This window comes from Pleurodeles waltl, chromosome 10 (genome assembly GCF_031143425.1).
Source record: "Pleurodeles waltl isolate 20211129_DDA chromosome 10, aPleWal1.hap1.20221129, whole genome shotgun sequence".
NCBI lineage: Eukaryota > Metazoa > Chordata > Amphibia > Caudata > Salamandridae > Pleurodeles > Pleurodeles waltl.
Window position 1 is genome coordinate 744,055,388 of NC_090449.1, and position 23,864 is coordinate 744,079,251.

General features: G+C 42.1%; 1 protein-coding gene across 5 annotated transcripts in view; it reads left to right on the top strand.

Moving 5' to 3' along the window:
* The window catches only part of MPP7 (MAGUK p55 scaffold protein 7), a 1,064,688-nt gene that overhangs the window by 845,676 nt on the left and 195,148 nt on the right, over positions 1–23,864 (top strand). For all 5 annotated transcript variants that reach the window (XM_069211307.1, XM_069211311.1, XM_069211312.1 and 2 more), the window contains 4 exons: positions 3,081–3,166; positions 11,326–11,400; positions 11,571–11,767; positions 12,263–12,330. In XM_069211307.1, the coding sequence (XP_069067408.1) occupies positions 3,081–3,166; positions 11,326–11,400; positions 11,571–11,767; positions 12,263–12,330 (426 nt within the window). The remainder of the gene's footprint in view (positions 1–3,080; positions 3,167–11,325; positions 11,401–11,570; positions 11,768–12,262; positions 12,331–23,864) is intronic.

A 23,864-nucleotide genomic window follows, 5' to 3' on the forward strand; every position in this document is an offset into this window, starting at 1 on the left:
ATTCTCTACCACAAGCAGTTTTATTGAAGGCAAATAACCTGTTCATCGCTATACAGTTTTTCCCCTTTCCCAGTGGTTTCACCTGTGTTGCAGATCTTCTGTCTTCCCGCATCTGCTCTGTAATACTTCTTGTGAGGCCTTTCAGTAGCACGTTGCCAAAACTTTGTTTTTGTGATAACCAAACCTCTTTAGCATCTGCAGATTGACTTCTAGCTAAGTCTTTTTGACCTGCAGCATGAAATCACTCATGAACTCTGAAAATATTTTAAGTTACGTTTTTTGACACAACCTTCTCCTGCTGGAGTACTGTTATCTTTTATGTATTCCAAATAGTTGGCATGGGTTTCATTGCTTTTTTTGGGAATAAAAATATTTTCTGGACCCCAAAGGGTAGGCTGACTTTTCTGTCAGATTTTCTGCCTGGATTTACATGTGCTTAAGGTAGATCACTCTACCTTTTCCAAGTTCTCTGATACATTATTGAACCACCATTTATCTTTCCTATATCTATTTATAGTCTAGTACAGTGCTTCCCAAACATTTAGAATCACAGCCCAAATTTTAGAACAAACTTTTGCACCCCAACTAGCTTTATTGGATATGAGATGGATTATTTTTTAATGTAACTAAAGCATTATGTGGTAGCTGTAGGAGACTGGCCTCTATGTAGTGTGCAAAGCTAGGCACACTGTGCAGGGGGTCCAGGCAATCACACTTTGGTTTACAGATGTAAAAACGAGATCACCTAATGCTCTAAGTCTTGGAGAAGTGCAAAGCATTTGTTGTACACACAGTATCAATCATGCAACTCACACATTCGAAGGAATAACTTGAGACCAATTTATAAAAAATACTTCCGAATTTTATGTAATTTTTGAGACCAAGATCATCATAATTGGTGAAGTACTCTTTGAGATATGTATTTTTGAAGTTTAATGAAAATAGTATTTTTGTGTGTAATTACGCTCCATCGGAATCAATCGAAAGTCGCCTTTAAAAATACATATAAAATCACACAGGTGCTTTACCAAGTTCTTCTTTTGCAGTTTGGTCGAGGTCATCGGTGGGTACTCTGTTTCTAGCTGGAGAAGTTCGGGCAGCTCCCGGTTCTGGCAGGAGCAGTGGGGAAAAGTCTCTGGAGTTGGTGCAGGGCCACTGCGGGGGACCACTTGTAAAAATTCTGTGCAGGTAAGTTTAGAGGTGGTTCTTTGGGGTCAATTTGGACTGTCGAGGTCGCAAGGGGTGAGGGACCCTTGGGGCACAGCAGGTTCTTTGTTGCAGGGCACGGGGGCTGGATGCTGAGCGAATTGGTGAGCCAGAAGTTTTGGGCAAAGATGCCCTTTGGATCTGGAGGTAAGTCACTTCAAGGGCCACTTAAAGGACAATGGGAGCACTCTGGCGGGAGGTCCGCAGTGTTCCTGAAGTCCCTCGACTGTGGCTTCTTCTTGGTCCTTTTTCAGCACCGGGCAGGATGATTTTCCTGGTGTCCGATGTCAGCTGACCAGGACTTCAGGGTATTGGTACAGTTCGGCCACTGGAGGATGCAGTGCCACCACACCAAACGTATCACACTTGCAGGGTTTGTCCTTGTGGTCACTGGTGTGTCGTTGGGTCCAGCTGTGACTTCCGGTTCGGGAGTTAAGGGCCGATTGGTGAAGTGACCCTCACTGGGTTGCTGGTTTCTCCTTTGTTGCATAGTTGTACCTCCACTCTGGAGGGAGGAGTTCTTGGGTGATTGGTGAAGCCTGGAGGTCCTCTGGGGTTCGTGAGGTCAGTCAAATGTCCAGCAGCTCCGATTGTCATGTCCTGGCTGCGGCAGGCAGGGTTTGGCACCTTTTCTTTGAACAGCAGGCCCACAGTTCTCGTGTCTTGGATCTTCTTGGTGCTGGTCTTCTTTGTGTCTAGGGATGCCCACTAAATACTGAATTTAGTGGGCCTTTTAGGGGGAACCTGGTAGAACCCAATGGGACACTTACCTTACCGATTTGCTCATCACCTAGAGCAGCTTGTCTCTCTTTTTTTATTACCAAGACTTATTTCCTCAGTCTAAACCCTGTCTCACTTTACCACTTTTCCAGCTTTTCACAGTTTACCCTCTCTCCTCTGTCGCACATTTAAACTTTCTGTAGTCTCCTATTTGCTTCTGAGAGTCGAAAACATGGGCAAGGAATAGAAACTACTGCGAGTCAATGGCGGCTCCTCCGCTAAGGCGAAGGAGTGTCGCCCTATTGCTCTGAGCAGTGCAAAAAATGAAAAAGAAAATGATAATAACACAGTGTTATTACCATTTTATTTTTTAGTATGGAGCCTGGTTAGGGTGGGGTGGGGCTATGTTGTGTCACAGGGAGGAGAGCTATGTACACCATAAGTGCACATGACGGTTTGGCCGGCTGTTTTGGGACAGCCAACCAGACATACACACTTAGCATTTCTCCACCCAGCTGTAGTGCACAGCCGTGTGGAGAACATGCACAGGCTCCCACTCCCTGTCTGAGTGCCGAACCAGGCCGCTCAGCTTAATCATGACGCTGCTGTCATGATGATGACAGCAGTGTTGTGATTGGCCCATGAGAATCTGGGAGCCTGTGTGCTGCCGGGAGTCAGGAAGAGGACGGAGATGAGACAGAACCCGTACAGAGGAGAGACGGAACCCGACCAAACAGGTAAATGTTCTTTTTTCCAAATACTTGCTCCCACTGCTGCAAGTATGCAGCGCTCACAGAGCCAGGTTTATTTCCTCTTCCTGCCTCTTTCTTTATAACCTCTAACAGAGGTATCAAGGAGAATGTCAGGTGCACCAATGACCAGGAGAGACTAAAGCTTTTCCCCTGCCCCCCCTCATAACTCCCATGCCTACCAGCTACCACTTCTTGATGCCCATGGCTATATGTCTGCAATGGTTTGGCGTACAAAAGGTCATTACCAGTTTCCTTTTTAGGTGACTTCTTTGGCTACTTGTGTATTATTTTATTTTACTTTTTTGTATTTTCTCACTGCATATACAGATCAGTTTGCACCAATTACCTTCTACTCCTTCCAATTTGAATTGTTAAAATTATTATTTTTTCATTGGATTTTAGGGCTAATTCATGTCGGTGATGAACTTCGAGAAGTTAACGGAATATCTGTAGATGACAAAAAACCAGAGGAAATAATAAAGATTTTGGTAAATTAATACTTCCCAATTATACGTGGGTTTTTTAATTAAGCATGCATTGTTTTTGCAATTTCCATCTGCATGTTTAGTTTCTATGTTTCATCTGTTCCAGTTCTCAGTACCTTGTTTTTTATTACACTATGAAATCTGTCTATTAGCTCTGAATTGTAAATCTTACACTTTTCTCAAACTTTTTTCTTGTTCATTTTATATTAGTAACTGTACCCTATATTATTAAATATCACTCTTATATTTGAATGTTTCAAATATTTAGTTGAACTTTCCAAACTTATTGATTTGTAGTTATTTTTGCTTACTATGATGAACGGAAGCAGAGCTCATAACACATTTAAAATAAGTAGCTAATGTGAAATAATAGGCATGCTATGCTTTTGCTACTGCACAAATAGCACATTAATCTTTTGAGGTCGATTACCCTTATTATTGTCATTGTGGTTAGTAGTCATGGAGTGCTGTTTGACCTTCACTTCCGCTGGGCTACTCAGATGAATGATTTAGGGCCAAATGTGTTATTTTAATGGAGATAAATGTGTAGAATTTTCCCTCTTCATTTATTTAAACAATGCGGTCAAAGCAATAGTGCAGTCAGGACTCGAATATAATATTTCAACATATTTGGCTCTATAACAATAGAGTTCAAAACTTGAGGCAGGCTCTAAGTAACAATATTTCTCGGATTACCGAATCTATCTTAGAATGTTCTGTACTCAAGTCCATATCTAGCAATATATTGTCCAGATACTTGGCCAGATTTTGAGTAATTTGTGTACCTAGAAAGTTTGGGATACTGTGCATATTACTCAGAGCGCATGTCAGAACCATATACACCAGTCATATGTGGTGTTAGCCATTCGCCATGTCGGTGGTGACTGCTCTGAAAACAGCATTCTTCTTAATAAATAGTCATCTTCATTCAGAGGCAGATGGCTCATGGTAAAAAGGGTATCCTTTCTAGAATGTTCTTCCTGATAAGGTTTGTAAATAGGTAATTGCAAACCAGAAAGCACTTGAAATGCATCCTTTCAGTTAAAACGTTGACTCTTTTGCAGGCTTGATGTTCCTTTATGCATCTAGTTTTGAGCTGTCACGTGCATTTTGTTGTCATGTTGGGGCAACAAGTATTGAACATAAATAATAAAAAAACAGTATGCAAATATTACGGTTATAGCACTTCAAAAGGAAGTTCAAAATGATCAACAGTGCAAACTGGTGTCGTCCTGAAGTAAAGATGTGAAGCTGAAAGAATACTAGCAGACCTACCTGCAACAGTTGGTCCCACAGTGGTGGTTCCTCATCAGCTGTTTGTCCACAGTGTGAGTCACATCATCTGAAGAGTGTGGGTAATTGATGTGGCAGTAACACACTATCCATGGGATGACAGTCATGCTGTTTATTTCTTTACTGAATTGGGGGTGAGCTCTTCTTCGTTTTGCTCTCTTGAAGCTAAGGGGTTGTATGCATGTATGTGGTTGGATAGATTTGTCCACTTTAGTGGTTGCAGTGTTTCACTGGACTACCTCCTCCTCCTGGTATTATAAAATTGTCACAATTCACCAAAGCATGTATGGCGCAAACACTGCAACTAGGAGCCCTACAGAACTACAGATCAGCTTGAGGTGTATCTTCATTTAATCAGAGTTCATTTGCAAGTGAATGACAAATTACTTAACTATTTAATCCCTGGTTGTCTGTCCAGGCTACACACAAAATCTGGAAAATGTTGCCAAACATGCGGGTTTAATGACTTGTATTCATTCTACCTATCGATAGTGCACTAGACACATGAGCTTGACGCAGTTCCCCTATCTGCCTACTCATTCACTCTAATTTTCACTTGTTTTCTTCGTCTCACTTTATTTCCTCCCTGTCTGATTCTCTCACTGTTTCTCCGTCACACACTGTCTATAATTCTGAGACAGTCTCACGTTCAAACTATTACTCTATCTCACTCTTCAGCCCTCTCACTCTTTCATACTGTCTCCCTGGGTCACCCGGACTCCAACTTGATCAGGCTGTCTTTCTCAGACATTCACATGTCCTTTCTCACTCTTTCACACACTCTCTTCCTGTTCATTTTTGTTCCATCAACATACCAACTGAGAACAGATGTAACGTCTTCACTCAGTTATACTTTTTGTTTCGCTTCAGGCAAACAAAAGGGCATCCTCTTTTAATCTAGCAAGCAATGGCAGGCTGGGGCTGAGATACTAAACGTTTCTCGGAACCAAGGCAATCGCAGTAAAAACTGTTGGTTCTATAGTAGTTTAGCCCACCAGCAGCAAGATGTCAATCTCCAACGTTCGTGACAAAATGTTCAGGCATGTAGCCCACATTAAAAAACAACAAAAGATAATTTTGTTTCTCATTCAGAGTGCAGGTTGAGTGAAGCTGGAGGTTGCACCTCACCAAAAGAGGCTGAAATGGAAATGAAGTTCACTAATTAGTCTGCACTTTGCTAAGACTGAAACCATGTTCAGTAAGAAGTCTGAGCTCGAGCTCGGTGTTTGCTCTTTGTCTTAAAAGTAACAAGCATTTGTAATGCAGTGGGTCTTACATTTGCGAGAGTTAGAGCTATTAGCTTTGTAAATTCCTAACTGGACTTTTTTCTACATAAATTGAAAATGAAATTTAAAACAGTTGAGATTCACAGCTCCATGGCTGCCAAGAGCATGAGCGCAAAGAAGAGACACAAAAGGAAAAAGAAGTTCGCTCGCAGTCAAACGTATCGGCAAACGTGCAACTATCCATGTAATAGTGTCAATGGCTAAGGCGGTAACAAACTGCCCAAAGGAGGAACAAACATAAAGCATTTACCAATGATGATACAGGATCCTTGAAAGGCAAGCCCATGAACGAGTGATAGTGGTGGGCGTGGTCAAAAGCTCACAAGACTTACAACAGGCCAGACCGCCTGCTCGCTCGACCCAAAAAAAAAAAAAAAACATTAATGTCAAAGGACTTTGGTTTCCACAATCCCCTGCAGCTGGAACACGTCTTTCTCTTCTGTATCTTGTTTTCTATCTTGTCTATCTTGTCTTATATGAGATAGTCAAGATAGTTTGGTAGTTGGTTAGGTCCCTGGAATTTATCATAGTTCTCAAGCGCGAGTGTGTATTAATGTGGTTTTCAACCACTTGCGAACTGAATCCGTGGGAGCGAGTAGTCCAAGGTATCAGTATTGTCTGGCAGAAGCACTTCATTCTTTGATCAGCATTGCTGCATGTGATTGTACTGGTTGGTAAATAGGCTTGCTGCTCATGGCCATCTCCACCACCTAGGTTTGGGTCATATGTGGCGTTTCACTTGGATGGAATAGCAATGTGTAAATTCGCTACTGTGGTACCACAAATCTTTAATATTGCTATAAAAGATTTTGCGGTGCTCCCATTTCTGTGCATAGGCCAGTGGCGTTTTTCAAAATTGATGGACACCCTTCACAATGAACATTTTGCACCTTTGATACCAGGACTGTTGGTTCCTTGATCCTGTTTCTGTAGTACGTGTTAGAAATTGGGTTTCTCATTGGCAGATGTATGCACCCTGTCCAAGCAGAAATCACAATGAGAATAAATCACAAGCACACCCTAGGTTAGCTGGTGCTCAACCTCTGGTAGCTTGGGACAGAGCAGCCAGGCTTAATTTAAGAGGCAAAGTGTAAAGAATTTGTGCAATATCTCAAACAGTAAGTCAGTGAAAATACCACACAAAAATAATCCACAGCTGGTTAGAAAAATGTAGTTTAATTTTATGAACAACACAAGACCAAAACAAGCTAAATCAAATAGGTAGAAGTAGAGATATTTATTTTTAAAGATTAACATGTAATATTGTTTAAAAGCATAAAGCGCCAACCAGGGATATCTGGTCGTACTAGACTGGGTTCAGTCCAAAAGTTTAGGCCCACCATCGTGGCGTGCGGGTCAGATCCAGTCAAGCTGAACTTTGACCCTCCCAAGAATTGGGCTAAGGGTCCAGTTTGTGGGGAAGAAGTTTGCCGGGAGCAAGGAGAGGCTCACTGGTGGTTGTCCGCGACTGCAAAGAGTTGTCCAGGTGTCGTATACGGGCAGTCTGAAGCCTCGTGGTCATGAGTGGTGATACTGTGCAAAGAGATGATCTTGCGGTGGCTCATGCTGATTTCTTAAGGCGAGCACCACGTTTCTGGTGTGAAGAGGGCCTGTTCGCAGTTGCGAAGACCCCAAAAGCTTGTTTTCAGGAGCCAAAAACCACTTCCAAGGGCTCAGGACTGGAGCTGCGCCTCTTGGGGGTCAGGAGCTGGTTGAAGATGAGTCCAGGAGCTGCAGCAGGTGAGTTGGTAGTCTTTTGTGTCCCTGAGACTCCAGGAAACATAAGGCAAGTGTTTGGAGTCACTTTGGTCATGAGATGTAGAGATGCAGGTCCAGTTCTTCTCCCTCCGAGGCCAGAGAGCATCCGGTCAGGTCAGAAAGCAGGTTTTAAGCAGAGTAGCGGCTCAGCATAGTGGCAGTCCTTGTAGCAGCACAGCAGTTCTTCTTTCTGGCAGAGTATGAAAAGGTCAAGAAGTGTACTGAGTTGGTTGTGTCAGAGGTCCATTACTTTGAAGTCGGGGAGTCTCCATAGAAAGGTCTTTGAAGTGCACAAAGGTTCTTCCTTGGCTCCAGACTCACAACAGGAGGGTATGCAGCGCTTTGTGTGTGGCAGGACACTGCCCATTCAGGTGTGCCAGCCCATGCTGCCCATGATGGCCCATCAGGCTGTGAATGACCCATTAGTCACACCTAAGCTCCATTTGTGCGTGGCTCTCTAGAAGGAATGCACAGGCCCACCTGTCATCCCACTCCAGACGTGTTAGTAGAGACAGGCTGTAGGCACCAAATGACTAAAGTAGGAAAATGGCAGCTTTCTAAAAGTAAAAGTGGCATTTTCAGAACTGCTATTTAAAATCCGTCTTCACTATAAGTTGTGATTTTATATTGTGAGTCAAGAGACACCAAACTTGAAGGGTCTGTCTCTTTATGTTTGGGAATTCTCTCTTAAAAGATATATTAAAGTAATCCCAATGTTATCCTGTGGGAGAGATAGGCATTGCAGTAGTGAAAGATGAATTTGGGAGTATTTCACTACCAGGACATGTAAACCTTAACAGTACATGCTCTGCCATTTAAATACCTCATACCCTTCCCTGTGGTTCATATGGGGCCTACCTTAGGGGTGATAGGTATGTATGAAAAGGGAAGGTTTAGGCCTGGCTAGAGGTTTATCTTGACAGGTCTACATGGCAGTGTGAAACTGCACACACAGACTCTGCAGTGGGGGGCCCGAGTCATGGTTAGAGGGCTACTTAAGTAGGTGGCACAATCAGTGCTGCATGCCCACAGGTAGTGTTTAATTTACATGCCCTTGGCAAGTGTAGTGATTTATAAGTACTAGGGACTTATAAGTAAATTAAATATGCCAGTTAGGGTTAAGCCAATGTTACCATCATTTAGGGGAGTAAGCAGAAGCACTTTAGCACTGGTTAGAAGTGGGAAAGTGCGCAGAGTCCTAAAGGCAGCAAAAACGAGGTCAGAAAAGTGGAGGAGGTAGGTGATAAGTTGGACCGTGGATGTCCCCCTAAGGCTGTTGGGGCTAACAGCATGGATTCTTCTCAACATTTGCTTCCTGTAGTAGTCTTTCATGTAGATCCTGTTGCTCTTCTCTGCTCAATCTGCATGAGAGCCTTTGATGAAAATTCTTTCTAGAGTTCATCATGAAAATGGAGCTTCTGTGATTAGTTCTGCCATTCTTTTTCGGCTGGACGTCTGGAATGCCCTCTATTTAGGCCTCTAAAACTTCCAACTTACTGAACTTTAGAAGATCCAAAGCATGGCAGTCTACCTTCTGAAAGGTTTTCAGAGCCTGCTGTGTAACTAATGCATGCTAGTCTTTCCACAGGCTGCCTATTAAGCAATGATCCATTTTACATTCCTCTGCCTGATCTATTGGAGTTATTGCAACACTGACTAAAAACGTATTTCCTCTCCCGTGTTGTCACCCTATACTCCTTCATGCTGTCTCTCACTGCTGAGTCCACAACCGCCTCCACCACCACCAAAAGATGCGCTGTGTGGAACAATCGTTTAGAATTCTTTTTGTCAAAATTTGAAATGAATCTTCCCATTGACGTTCGCCAGGCAATTCCTCACCTTTCTATTTGTAAAATACGTAAATGCATGCCTTTCTCCTTCCTTCACCACCACTCCTGGTTAGTTGCGTTTTCAGTCCTAGTTCAGGATGCCTTCAGCAAAAAGTATACTGTATAAATAAATCAGAGCCTAACATTTGCTATTTCTGTTTCAGGTTAAATAAATGAGAGCCAAACGTGGCATTTTGTGTTTCAGTTGGTGGCCTAACTGCTTCGAGGTGGAATAATATGGTCAATCCATTTGTTATTTTCTGATTTGTTAATACGCTTCCCATTGTAAAAGAGCAAACGTAGCTTTAAAACAGAGGTTTATTCGGTTGATCCACTGGATCATTTCTGTAACACCACACATGGGCAGAAACTGTATTACAAGGAACATGTACCACCGGTTGCACAAGCACTTGGTGAATGCAAAAGAATCCCATTCTAGGCAGGCCTGAAAAAGTTCTGGGTCCTCCATTTCCCACTGGTTGATCATTTCCACCAAGAGATTCCTTAAACAGTGGGTAGATTATCTCTCTGTGGTGTTAGTATCCCCGGAGATTGAGGCCCACTTTCTTTTTAGCCCAGGATGAGAGTTATCCATGAAGTTTCATAGGCTGACACGTCACAGGAAGTACATCACTCAAATACTGTTTATATTTATGGTAGAAAAATGCTGGTCTAAAGGTGAATGGTCTTCGTTTTCCGTGTCTGCCATGTAACAATAAATTAGTATTTGTTGACTGCTTTGAGATGGGGGAATCTTTGTATAGGGATCCAAAGGTGCAAATAAGGTCCATCCATGATGGTGGGTGGCCAGCGGATACTCTGTTCATCTCTACCATAAATTGCACAATTAAGAACTGCATATTTTGCAATCTCTTGTGTGTAGAAGCACTGTTGAATGATATCCTTATGAAAGCAGATGGAGCAGGTGTAAAGGGGGAGAAGGGTGTTGGAGCAGAGCTCAGAGACATTCTCTAAATGTGGTTTAAAAGATGGCATGCTGTGCAAAGTGGACTTCGTTTAAAAGAAAAACTGTACGAGGGTGCACCAGACCACAGTACACCTTAAATGGGATACTAGATTGATGTTTGGAAAGTACTTCTGCCTAGGGCTTTTGAAGACTGACACAGGAAAGTTGAGAGTTGGTGAGACAAGTGATGATATATGAACATTCTGTGATAACTCTTCATCCAGAGTCTGTGACAGCACTTACCTGGTTTGTTCTGGCCTTTCTTTTTTTAAACATTAAACACAAAATATACTTTCAAGTAATCCTAGCACATCTCGTAATCTTCTCCTAAAACGATGTGTCAAATGAACTTGACTGCTTTAATTACTTGTTGGTAATCTTCAGCTTTGAGCACAATGTTCTTATTAATGTACAAATTGTGTATGGTTTCCCTAGGAAGCCATTAGCATTGCATGAAGAGCAGTGAAGCTCCAGGTCCAAAGCCTATTAGTGTGCATACTGAGCTAACCTCCAGGCTCCAAAGCCAGTAGCTCTGACTGGCAGTGATCCTCCACCTCCCTTGAATCTTCAGAGAGTGGGCTAAGGGGGTGGAATGTTGGTGAGGCTTTTCCGGCTTCCAAACACCATCTCATCTGTCAGCCACTGGCCTGCCTAGACCAGAGGTCCTCACAGAGTCTCAATTTGCATAATGCTGCACTTTTGCTCTGAATGTGTGTGTGCGCAGAGCGCTGCTTCATTTTGAGAAATGTAGAAAACTGTAGAGGGTGGCACACCATAACATACTTATTTTTGGGCTGTTTAGGAGTATTGGGATGACCAGCAGGGTATTACCGAAAATGGCAGTATGCCAGATATTTTTTTTTTTTTAGATTGGTCAGGAGAGGGAAGAATGCAGAGGGAGCTAATTGATTAAAAGTTTTAGGGTTGTTGGTGTGAGACTTTTTTTTATTATGTTACCTTTCACTTGTTAAAAAAATAATTACGACCTTCTTTAACCATGTGTTTTATTTTGTGTATTTTGTTCACTAGGCTCAATCTCAGGGAGCAATTACTTTTAAAATCATCCCCAGCATCAAAGAAGAAACTCCAAATAAAGATGGCAAGGTAAGGGGCCCTTGAGGAGGCCGTTATATCTAATAACTAGCATCTTCCGTGCACAGCAGTCCTGAGGCTCTAAAATTAGTTGTGTTATTATTTTCCACGACATTAAGGCGACCGTGACCAGTGTGTGTCTGGGGATCGATGTCAGACTGAAAGTGCCCTTTTCCTTCCAGATGTTTATTAAAGCCCTGTTTGATTATGAACCCAATGACGATAAAGCAATCCCATGCAAAGAGGCCGGGCTGTCGTTCCGAAAGGGAGATATCCTTCAGATCATGTGCCAAGATGATGCAACATGGTGGCAAGCCAAACACGAAGGTGATGCCAATCCACGCGCCGGCTTGATTCCGTCAAAGCAGTTCCAGGAGAGGTGAGCTACTTTGAAGCATTTTTCGACTTGGATTCATAAGATGTCATGTCATACAAATGTACATTACCGCATCGAGTATGGTCCTAATATGCACAATTACTACGAGTTGCGATCAGCTCAATGGAATTCGAAGGCTCCGACAGGAGAAATATTGTAACTCTTCTGCGCGCATAGTTTGGACTTCTTTGTGTGTCTGGCTAAAATGAGTAATGACAGGAGGACAGGACTAGCCTTGATCCAGTTTGGAAGAAAACACATGGAAAATAGAACATCAGTAGCTAGATTTTCACATCCATTTGATGTACTATGTAGCAAGTGAAGCTGCAAATACATTTATTGCCCGGCAAGTGTAGTATTTTGAAGTATTTAGGATTTATTTTTCGAAACCAGCAATAGAGTTCATTCATTTACTTTTCTAGATCTTATCAAATTTGGGATAGTGACAAGTAGCATGGGCTAATATTTTCTTCCCCCTGTTTTTGTGTTGCCTTGCAGGAGGTTTGCATTGAGAAAGCCGGCGGTTGTGACTGTTACGCCACAGAAAATTTCCAACCGAAGATCATGTAAGTTTGTATCACCGATAGTAAGCATAAATAAATTGGTGTGGCCATAAAACAGCCGTTTGGCTGAGCAAAATGATAGTTTCTTCACTGTGGTAGCCCTTTTTTCTAAATGTCTTTCTAAAGAAGGTATACATGAACCATGACATTTGTTTTATGCGTGTTTTATATGAGAATCTGGATGTAATTTGGCCGCTGTCTTCTTGAGCAGAAAATGCCAGGGCAAGGCACCATACAAATACATACTTTGTTTTTTAACCTCGTCGTCATTATTTCATTAACTTGCTAGTAGGTGGAAAACCTGGCGCACATCACTTGGTTCTTTTCATGTTAAAATGTAGATGCATTTGAAATGTTGAGGTTCTTTAGGCATCAGGCCTACTTAAACCTCTGACTGCAATTGTTTTCCTCAGTAGCCTCTAGTGCGACTGTTGTTTGGGGAGAAGATGGAAACACAAATTGGCTCACGAATTTAAGTTTTCAGTATAGTAACCATTTTCAGGAGAAACGAGTCCACAATTGGTGCTCACATTTTTGAATCAATATTATCTGTATGCTGGTATTTGACATGTAAACATGTTTAAGTAGCCCGTTCTTCATTTTCACTTGCCCCTTTATTTCAATTAAAGAAGGATGACGAGTATTATCTAAAATCAAAAAATAAGAATTGCCTACACATGTCATAAATTTAATTTGGTCTATCATATTTTTGCAAGCACCAAAACAAATCTTAGGAATTAGTTCTGCGCCTTAGGAATTCCGCTATTGGTACATTTTCATTGTCAAAGTACTGTAGATTACTGTAAAACATTGTCCAAGAACTTTCTACAAAAATAGTATTCGTTGAGTAAATACGGACACAAACATGGATCAAAGTGTATTCATCAAGCAAAATGTTAATAACTTGAAACCTGATTAAGTGAGCCTGCAGATAACTGGCGAGAAATTGGAAATATTTGGAAAATATAGTGGTAATTAAAAAGATTGATTTTACCATCAACAGAAGTAACTAAACAAGATGGGGGAGGACACAAGATGATGTTGAGTAAGGCTCACTGGAGATAGGTGGAGGATTGACCCATGGTGTGTGAGCAAAGATTGATCCATTGGTATGGCAGTAGGTAATAAGAGGCACGATTAATTGACATTCAGAATAATGTGGTGGGTCAATCTTTAAGATCCTCTTGATTTCTAATTATCTGTTGGTATCAATCAGAGAGAATACCGCTGCTGTAAAGTTAATTTGCATACTCATGTTGTGGAAGGGCCACCTATGGCACTGGATGGGTGAGAGTATACATGTATTCGGCTTCCGTAGTTGTCAAAGAGGATGAATATATTTGAGCTGTGAGTGCCACAGAAGGGAGGGCTTGCACCCAGCCGGAATCTTTGTTATCCGTGCTGCTTGGCTTGAGTCTGTTGAAAAGGAAATATCTTAGGCCCAAGAAAATGTATCAAAGAGCTGTCTAGATCAAGAACCTGCAGGGATGAGCAACCAGAATCGAAGGGGCTTTAATTCTCCCTCCATTGCATTGTTGGTGGCACCTAAGTGAAAAGATGCTCTGGGCTCCTATCCTCCTCCCATTCTGTTCAGTGTCTACAAGCAGCCTTTGTCAGCCATCATCTGAGCATTCAGTTTGAATTGCATATGCATTCTGTCCATTTTTGCCGCACAGTAACTCAAGTCTGGCTGATTATCAAGGTGCTGAAGTTGCAGGACAAAATGGTGTTTCTAATGTTTGACCTGCACAGTTTGTGGAACCTGACATTTGACCTGAACAGATGGGGTCTCCACTGTGTCAATTAACAAAGTACAAATGAGGAGGCAGGTAAGCTCCTGTAATCTCAGCTTGATTTCACCAAATGACATTACTCAAGAAGAACTTGCCTTTGATTCCATCTCAATTCAAGGCCCCCGTAGTGGGAGTTGAGATCTTGTCTAGATTACCCTAGGTGAATACTGTTAGTGAAGACTATTAATAAAGTTCAGATAATTCAATTATATCAGTTAGACTTGTTTTTGTCTTGTGGATATGTGCAGTGTCTCTTTATCCCATCAAAACATGGTTCATAGGTGGCGAGCACATAGACCTCACGGCTCTGACACACAAAGCTTTTTACAGTTGGGGTGCTTATCGTTTTCTTGAGGCTAAAGCCTTATGTACTCATTCGTCCTCTGCACTCAGAAGATTGACATTTGTTAGCTATCCATTAGCCTACGAAAACACACTTGGTGCAGGGAGGTGGCCTTATATAGTTCTGGTTCCCCAGTTATTGAGCACTTACCAGTCACACTTAAGGCCATCAGGAGTCGCATGTTTTGGATGTCATTTAAGACTTATCCTTTATCTAACTTCTGTTCCTCTCCTGTTTCTCTCTTTGGGCAGTAATGCAGTCCTAGCAACGGGGAGCCTGTGGGTGAACCTACTCATCTAAAAATCCCATATTCACTCATTATTTTATTCAGTGCTTAGGCAGGGTTTGAAGTAGGAGAACTTGGCTGTAAGATGCATCCGGTTGTTTCAAACCCCTGGTGTGTTTTGATTTTCTCTCCTGTTTTCAGATGTCTGGTCTCCTTTTTCAAAGGCACAGACTTGTCAAAGTTGACATACTGGGATACTGTTGTGGAAATTGCCAGTGCTTAAGAATTAGAAGCTCAAGCATGCGTTTCTTTGTTTCATTTGGTCAAGCAAGGATTATGACCACAGAGGTATGTAGATCATTGTCCAAGAATAGTTTAACAATAAAAAGATCACACATTCTCTTGACCACAACATTGTACATATGATATGTGCTACATACCATAATCCCCACAACAAACTCTAGTGAAACCATTTTATATGTATTAGGATAAAGCGGGAAAGAAATCTCAAGCTATTGGTAATTAATTTTATTATTACCATTTTATAAGACTTTCCAAAGAGGTGAAACGCGTTCAGAGCAGCACATACATAGTTTGGAGTAATAGAATTTCCTCTGGAAGATATAGTAAGGTGCATGCCTTAAAACAAACACAGTTGGGGGCTGAAGCCACCCACCTTTATTTTTCTTGGTTGCTGGGTCTTCACTGCATTTGAATAATCCAGGTCACAAATTCACAAATGACCAGATTACATCACGAAGGGGGCCATACATATTTTCAGTTTCCTTTCAACCGCACACTACTGCTCAATAAAACCTTAATTCCGCTTACTGCACACTCTTCCTGACATTCATTAGTATACTAATTGGAATTGCATCAACAATAGTGCTTGTGGTTTCTCCGCACAGTGCTTCACTATTATAGACATTGACATCTCCTTCAACATTCAAAGGATGGGAGTGCTTGCTGTCACATAACTTCCAGGAAGTTGATGGTACATGAGGCCGCGCACAACAGACTGTGACACAGGTCAAAACAAATCTAGGGAAGTGACAATTGTGACTTCCTAATGACCATATGCATGCCAGAAACGTATGCACGAAATGTAAACAAATATAAGCCTTCCTCCTCAGTGAGACTTCTCACATGCTTCCTGAATCTCAATACCTTGTCCTTAGAACTGGCTCCTTCTCTCAAGAAAGCCTAATGTCAGCTGGACAACTAGCATTCATTACTGATATAAGCAAACATTTTTATTTGCTGCCAAATTATGTTTGTTATTCCATCAGTTTACAACATTTTTAAAAAGCATTAATTTCCTCAGTGAACTTATTACAAAGTTTAACAATTTTTTTAACTCCATTTTCTGTGTTTTCGCATTTCATATTTTTACCTCTGTTCCTGTTAAGACCAACGCTGTTTCAGGCACTGTTCTCTGAAATAGTATTTATATCTATAAATAAATGTCTAAGCAGAGAATAAAACACATGATCTATGATTTATGATCCTCTCTTTGTCATCAGATGCAGTTTGATTATACAGCTCAAACCAGTGGCAGCTCTCAGGAGGGAAAAGGGGTGGGGAAAGTAGCGCGTGGCAGGTGGTGTGGGAACACCACTAAAAAAAAGTAATCTTTTTTTTTTTTAAACGTACCTTTTGCTCCGCTCCTCTCCTCCACTGCAGGCACAGGCTCTCAGCCTGTCGTGCGTCCAATCCTAATGCTGGTTTCATGCAGCATGAAAGCAGCATTATTATTGGACGGCGCACCCAACCCAGGGTGCTCCGAGGCAGAGTGGAGGTCTCTGCCTCCTGTCTCCAACCCAGCAACAGAGTGCCAGGTTGGAGAGCGCCTAGTGCACTTGTGTGTTTGGCCGGCCCAAGACAGCCGGCCAAACATACATGTGCACTGAGAGACAGTGCTGTGCAGTCCCCCTCCATCCCCGTCATCGCCCGTGGCCCGCCCCTTTTACGAGAAAATGATAATAAGCGTAGTTAATTATAGTTTTCTTGTAAACGATTTGCAGCTGCTGCTGCTGGCAGAGGGTAGGGGTGGGTGGTGACGATCCTCTGCCATAGCAGAGGAGCTGCTGCTGAGTCAAACCAAGTCTGTTAAAGCTTGCTGTCAGCAGTGTTGATGGAACAGAGTTGATATCCACCTTGCCATCTGTCCTCCTTTTCACATTTCAGACATTTTTGCCTAAGTACAGTAGGCTTCTCCAAACTTATTATGCACACCTCTGTGACCTACCCACAGAGATTTGTAGCAGGCAGTACTATTTCGGGGCTGATTGTGGAACGTTTTTGTGGCTCATGGGCTCCAATTATTAGCTCAGTGTGACATCCTAGTTGGCGTTTTAGTATAATGGGTTTTTCTCCAAAATAAATTATGTACTATAAATTAAATATGTAATTGTTTCATATCACTTTTATATCCATCCCCAGATTTCTGACCTCATTCCTCTTATCAATTTAGCACCCTTAGTAAAGTCTGAAATTGTTTCCATCCTCCTGATCATCCTGGAGGGTGCATGAGCATTGTTGGTCGTATCAAAACAACTACCCTCTATGTGCACTCTAATGTTCCTGTTGACAGAATGTGGTCCGAAGAGGTGTTAAGTCCCGCAACTGTTGGTTTCTTTAATTAAACAATTTGTTTGAATAGTGTCCCCGAAAAAGGTATTGCCGAGCAGTACTTTACACGCAATTTTAATTGATAGCTTTGAAAAGTGAAGCAGTATTGCAGAAGTTTAAAAAAAAAAACCTTTTAAATTGCTAGTCTGTTTTACCACCCTAGCTTGAGGGCAGTAATTAACAAAACGTCTTTATCGAGCCCACTTTGGCATGGATGCCGTGCCTTACTCCCCAATCCCACCATCTAATTTGCACTTTTGAACTCAACGAGTAAGAAATTCGCCACCAAAAATTAAAAACCCTTCCAAAAAATTCCAAGACTCCAAAATATTTTGTATTGGCTTCACACTAGTTAGATAAGCTTAGATTTCAAATGCTCAGTACTTTACAAATGCATTTCCTTTTGTTTTTAATATATCTCTTTATTTCCTGTTCAATCTGCGAGTGTTAGCAGGCTTGAATTGGTTGTTATTAATGTTCATTGCAATGCACACTTCAGCTTAATTGGTTACTACTTTATTAATTTTCTGAAATATTTTGCTGAGATACTTTTTCTGTACAATGTTTATGGTTTGCTCTTTCGAATATCTTTCAGCGGTACTGGTCAGCTGGATATTTAGGTTTCTAGGCTGAGGCCTTAAAAATGTGAAGCTTAACCAATTAACTGAGAACATCAGTGACGGTAATAACTATAAAGATTAGAACTTATTTTTTATCTAACGCCATATACTGCATATCTTTCGTTTATAATCACTGTAAATAATAGGCGTTACTATTACCCGCTTTAATGTAACTTGTTTTACCGACATGTTTGCATTAGAGACTCAGACCTGCCAACCTAAAAAAATGTGTTGACTGTGTGAGAGAGGACGAGGCTTTCAGCTCTCATGGCCTAAACGGCTCTGGAGGGGCAATTTACGTGGTGGGCCAATGGTGAGAGGGGCAGGGCTTAGTGTCCATTTTAATGTAATGTGGATTTGTTGAGCGCTGCTTACCCACCCGTAAGGGTATCCAGGTGCTGAGTAAGTGAGTGTAGGTGTGTGATGATGCTGGGCCTGAATGCAGGCAGTCTTGATGGTCCTGCAAGAAGACTATTTGAATAGCCAGGTCTGCAGCTTCTTGTGGAATTCAAGAAGTAAGGAAAAAGCCCTGATGTTTTGTGGGAGATCATTCCAGGATTTGACAGCTTGGTAAGAAAATGATTGACCTCCCATTCCACTTCTGTGGGAAGGAGGGGTGTAAAAGTAATAATGATGCTGAGCAAAGTTGTCTGGTGGGGTTGGTGGATGTGAAGCTGGTGATTGAGGTATGCAGGTCCCGTGTTGTGCTATGACTTGAATGCGTATGTGAGAAGTTTATACTGGCAGTTCTTTTGGATGGGGAGCCAGTGGAGCTGTTTGAGAGGTGGTGTGAGATCGGGTCAAAAGGTCAAGGATGAGTCTGGCAAGTCTGTTGGGTTGGTTTGAAGTCTGTCAAGAAGTTGAATTGGGATTCCAAAGTAGAGTGTATTGCCATAGTCTAATCTGTTTGTGATTAGAACCTGTGTGACAGTACGTCTGGTGTCTATTTGGAGCCACTTAAAGGTTTCCGTAACATGCTGAGGATGTGCAACATGAGGAATTGACGGCATTGACCTGGAACTTTATGGTGAGGTTGGTGTCCAGGATGAGGGCTAGTTTCCTAGCTTGATCTGTTGGGGTGGGTGTGAGTCCAAGACTGGTGGGCCACCAGATGAAACTCCAAGGTGAGCTCTTCTTTCCAAAGATCAGCACTTCAGTTTTGTAGAAGTATTGCTTAAGGCAGTTTTTTAATCCAATTGGCCATGCTGGTCATGCATTGTTTGAAGTTGGTCTTGGTAGTGATGGTGTCATCTGAGTGGGTAAAAATTAACTTGGTAGTCGTCGACGTAGGAGATGTCAGTTCTGTGGGATCTGATGATGTTTGCCAGAGGAGTCATGTATCTGTTGAAAAGTGTGGGACTGAGTCATGATCCCTGTGGGACTCTGCAAATGAGGTCCTTGGGTTCTGCTCTGAACTGCGAGAGCCTGACTCAGTGTTCTTATTGTGAGGAAGGAAGTGGTTTGCTGGTTCTCGTATGGCTGCTATGTCTTGTGTGGTGATAAGTGTGTTATGAGATAGTGTTGAAAGCAGCAGAGAGGTCGAGGAGGATGAGTGTGGTGGTCTGTCCACGGTCGAGGATGGTGTGTATGTCGTGTGTGATAGCGATGAGGACTTTTTTGGTGCTTTGATTGTTGCAGAATCCTGATTGTGAGTTGTCCAGGAGTTTGTGACATTTTAGGTGGTCTGAGATTTGTCTGTTGATGGTCTTCTTAATGACTTTGCCTTGGAAGGGTAGCAGCGAGATGAGTCAGTAGTTGCTGAGTACTTTGGAGTCAACAGGTTTTTATGAGGAGAGCAGTTATTTTGGCTTGTTTCCAGCTATCTTTGAAAGTGGCTGATTTGAGGAAGGTGTTGATGATGGAAGTGGGTGCAGCGCTGATTGTTGTTCTTCCCAGGTTGTGATATGGTTGGGGCAGGAGGTTGTTGGTTCCCCTGAGTGGACTGTCTTCATTATTGCTGCAGTGTCATCTATGGATAAAAGGTTCAGTGCTGTCAGTATGTGGTATTTGGTTGGTTAGTTTAGTAGAATGGGAAGGTCGATGGGGGATGGCTGGTGTTCGAAGTTGCTGTAGCTCTTATTTACGTTTTGTGGAACAAGTTGGAGAGTTTGTTGCAGATTTCTTGTGTAGGGGTGATGGCTTGATTCAAGCTGTTGTATTGGTGAATGTCTTAACAATGGTGAAATGTTCCTTGCAGTTTCCTTGATTCTCAGGTTCAGGATCTTTTTTCTTGGCCATTTTTACTTGATGGAGATAGTGTCTAAGTGCAACCATGTAGCTGTTTCTTGCAGTGGTTCCTCGGGTGGTTCTCCATTTCCTTTTGAGTTGTTTGCAAAATCTCTTGGATTCTCTGAGGTTAATGATGTCCCAGCTAGCTTGTTTGTTGCCTCTTTTGGGTGTGTTGTTTTACAGGGGCACCAAGTTATCGGTGCAGGTGGTGATCCACTTGTTTGTATCATTGATGAGGTCTTGGTAGTTTAGCTGGAGGGTGTTGAGGCACTCCATTTCTGTAACTTTGTTCCAGCAGCGGCTTAAAGCGTTGCTAGGCTCCGTAAGGGTGGTTGGTGGCCCTGTTATGTGGAAGTGGACAATGTAGTGGCCTGTCCATGTGAATCAAGTGATGTGGCTGACGTTAACAATATTGCTAGAGGAGAAGATGGTGTTCAGGGTGTGTCTGGAAATGTAGGTAGGGCTGTGTACAAGCTGGGTAAGGCCGATGTTCTGTAGACTTTCAACTAAGTCTGTGAAGTTGGAGTCTGTGATGTTGTTGAGATGAAAGTTGAGATCATTGCCTAAGAAGGCTTCCCCTGTCCCCAAAATACAAAACAAAGGCTTCTGAGCACACCTCCAGTGTTCTATAGAGGATGCAAAAGAATGCATGGACTCCTCCAAGGGCGATGGACCTCCAACACGTAAGCTGGAAACGTATTCTATGCAGGACCTTCCAGGTCGCTCAGTGCTCAGCGGGTGATATTAGTTCCTCATCAAGTGATCGTGTGAAGAGCTCTGCTATTCTGAGGCACACGGTGGAACCCACCTTGTGAGCTGGCAAGTCTGGAGACCCGTGTCACTTGACCTCAGTTATTTTTTTGTTAGATATTTTAGAAGGCTACTTTTGATTGTCTCTAATTTATGAAATGGGGGTCAGTTTTACATTGATTGATGTCCATTGCAGATGTCAAACATCCATGCCAGGCCTTATTGATTTATCATCTTACGAATGTGCATCCAAGGTAATTGCGCGTGGAATAGTAGAGTCATTAAAAGGTGGCTCGGTTATCACAAGGCAAAAGCATTTGCAGACACCTGATGGCACTTAAACCATCTTGCAACGCATACTATTTTCGCAGACGCTCTTCAGATTGACAACCACAGATACCCCTTTTCTTATTTTGTCATAAAACCATATGCCGCTGGCATCACTCGAGCAGAAGGAAACCCATAATTGCAGCCAAATGGTGTTTATTCAAACAAGATGTAACCCAGTTTATCTGAAGCCCAGTGTCCTGTGCACCGATGAGCTGGGTCTGCCAACAAAAGAGCTGAAATAGAAGAAAAGAATGAATGCCTCGAACAGGGGACTGATCTTTCAAAGGCCAAAAGTTTAGCAGTAATGTAATGCAGGAGTTCTGCAGCTTGTTGCAATCAGATTTACTGCATGCTTCCCGTCTCTTGTTCGGGTACTTATACAACTTTCACACCCTGTGTCACTTTTTTTTAACCTAATGGCTCCTTCAGTCTCCCTGAATTCATTAACGGTCTCGCTTTATTATCATGGTTGCATTTACATTTAAGTTTATAAATGTGGCCAGTGCAGGTATGCGTTGATATTTATATAGCTGGAACCTTCATAAGAGGCAACAGATTGCTGAGCATGTATTAGGAAAAGTAAGAAGACTGTGCAAGTAAATCTTATTTGAATTACACATTAGTACTTTTAGGCATAAGGAGATTAAGTGATTTGCAAAAGTAACACATTTTGATCAAGAGCCGATGCCTGGTGTAAATTCCAGTACTCCAGGTTCCAAAGTAGGATTCTTGTTTCTTTCCCTTGCATGCTTAGAGTAGTATTTTTGAGTCTGTGGTGATCAAATGTCTTAATGCAAATCCAATTGCAAAATGTGAGTTGGGCTTTAATGGTGTAAAATTTCCATTCTGAAGAGCACGTGTATCATATTGCAGACATGTACGTTTTTACTGTGACTTAAGAATGCCTGAAACTGTACAATAAACCGGTTTCCGTATTAACTTTCTCTTTGGTAAGTGAAGATGCTGATTGTGGGCCAGGCTCATTAATCTCTGGGGAGCTATTGCAAAGGTTTTCAATCGAAAGTCTGTATAGACTGGAGTGTGAAAACCTAGCAAAAGGTAGTATAATTCCAAGTATCTCCGTCACCAAAGCGTAACTAGTAGTACGTGTCAATAAAAGTTTAAATTTTAATTTAGTGGCACTTTTTACACAAACATTCTACCCACCCCTTTAGCAGACATAGTTTGTTCAGTTTCAGAATGATCAGAACTAGCACATCTCAAGTTAATGCAACATTGTTAAAGTCCTTTGCCCAGCCTGCTCTTTGGGTATTTGGCCTGTTCTGTACTTTGTTCCTATGCCTTCTGCACCTTATTTTATGGCCTGAAGTCATGCACTGTAGATACCCAAGACCCACGCCTGCACTACCCACAGGGCATTGCCTGTGACTATCCTCTGTGGGTACAGGGTATGACCTTTGCCCCATTTTATGTGGCCACAGCACCGCCAGGTCATGTCTTTCTCCCGCTGCTCCTGTTTGCAGTACCAGCAGGTAGAGACTTCTTTATGCGGACGTGGCCTTCTGCCTTGTCCTCTGAACAAGAAAGCCGTGTGTGTACCTGCTATCCCTGCGACAATGACTTTGTTTCAAATCATATTAAAACGTAGTCCATTTGTTTATTCAGAATATAGGTGCTCTCTGTAAACACACTCGTATTTCAGGACAGGTAAAGTCCTTACATTGTCTCCCTGTAATAAGCCTTTGTCTTTTTAAAGACATTGTACAATGTCTTAAAGCTGTTCTCTGTCCCATTCACACTATGTGCAAGGTTTGTTTAAGCCTTATGCCTCTTCCAGGATTCTTAAAATCTCAGACTACCAATCTGCTAGTTCTTCCTCATTTTTCTAGGTCCCGTCAAGGAGGGTCGTTCTTTCTCAGTCTGTATTACTATGGCATTGAATACATTGCCCTATGAGACATTTCCGACCCATTTTTCTTTCAGAGCACATTTAAACTTAAGCAGTTTTTGTCTTTGTTTACCATGTTTGTCAAAAATGCCCCGTAAAGTGTTTTCGTTTAGCGCCAAGAAGCCTCTGAGTCAGCTCCTTGTGCTTTATTGATTACAAATAGATATACTTCAGTACAGTTACAGAACAAAGAACATTTTCTCAGTCCATGTTTTTTGCCCACTACGAGTCCACAGTACTCATGGTGCAGTGTTCAAAACCCTTTTCCCCTGCATCTGTCCATGTTGGTACTGAACCTAAGGCTTGCCGTTTGGCCATGCCCTATGTCAAGTACCTCTATGCCTGTTTTCTCCTTTTTAGTAACCTCTGTCGATCAAATGGGAGTTTTTCATAAGGCCACTTGGGTGGAAAGGTGGCTTAAAAATGTAAGATTTATTTCCTCACATGAGGTCCACCAACCCAGTTCTAACTAAAAATATACTTTCTTTGTGCAATCAAAATTAACTTTATTCCCTAAAAGGGCTATTCACTAACCCTCTAGGTCAGGCTTCTCCAACATGTAGCTCATGAGCTACTAGTAACTCTTCAGGTACCTGTAAGTATCTCTCTTGTGTGCAGCCCAAAATTAATATATGTATACCAAAGTTTAGGATGTATAGTTGAGATGAAAATGTTTATTTTCAGAACTCATACGCTGATATTTGGA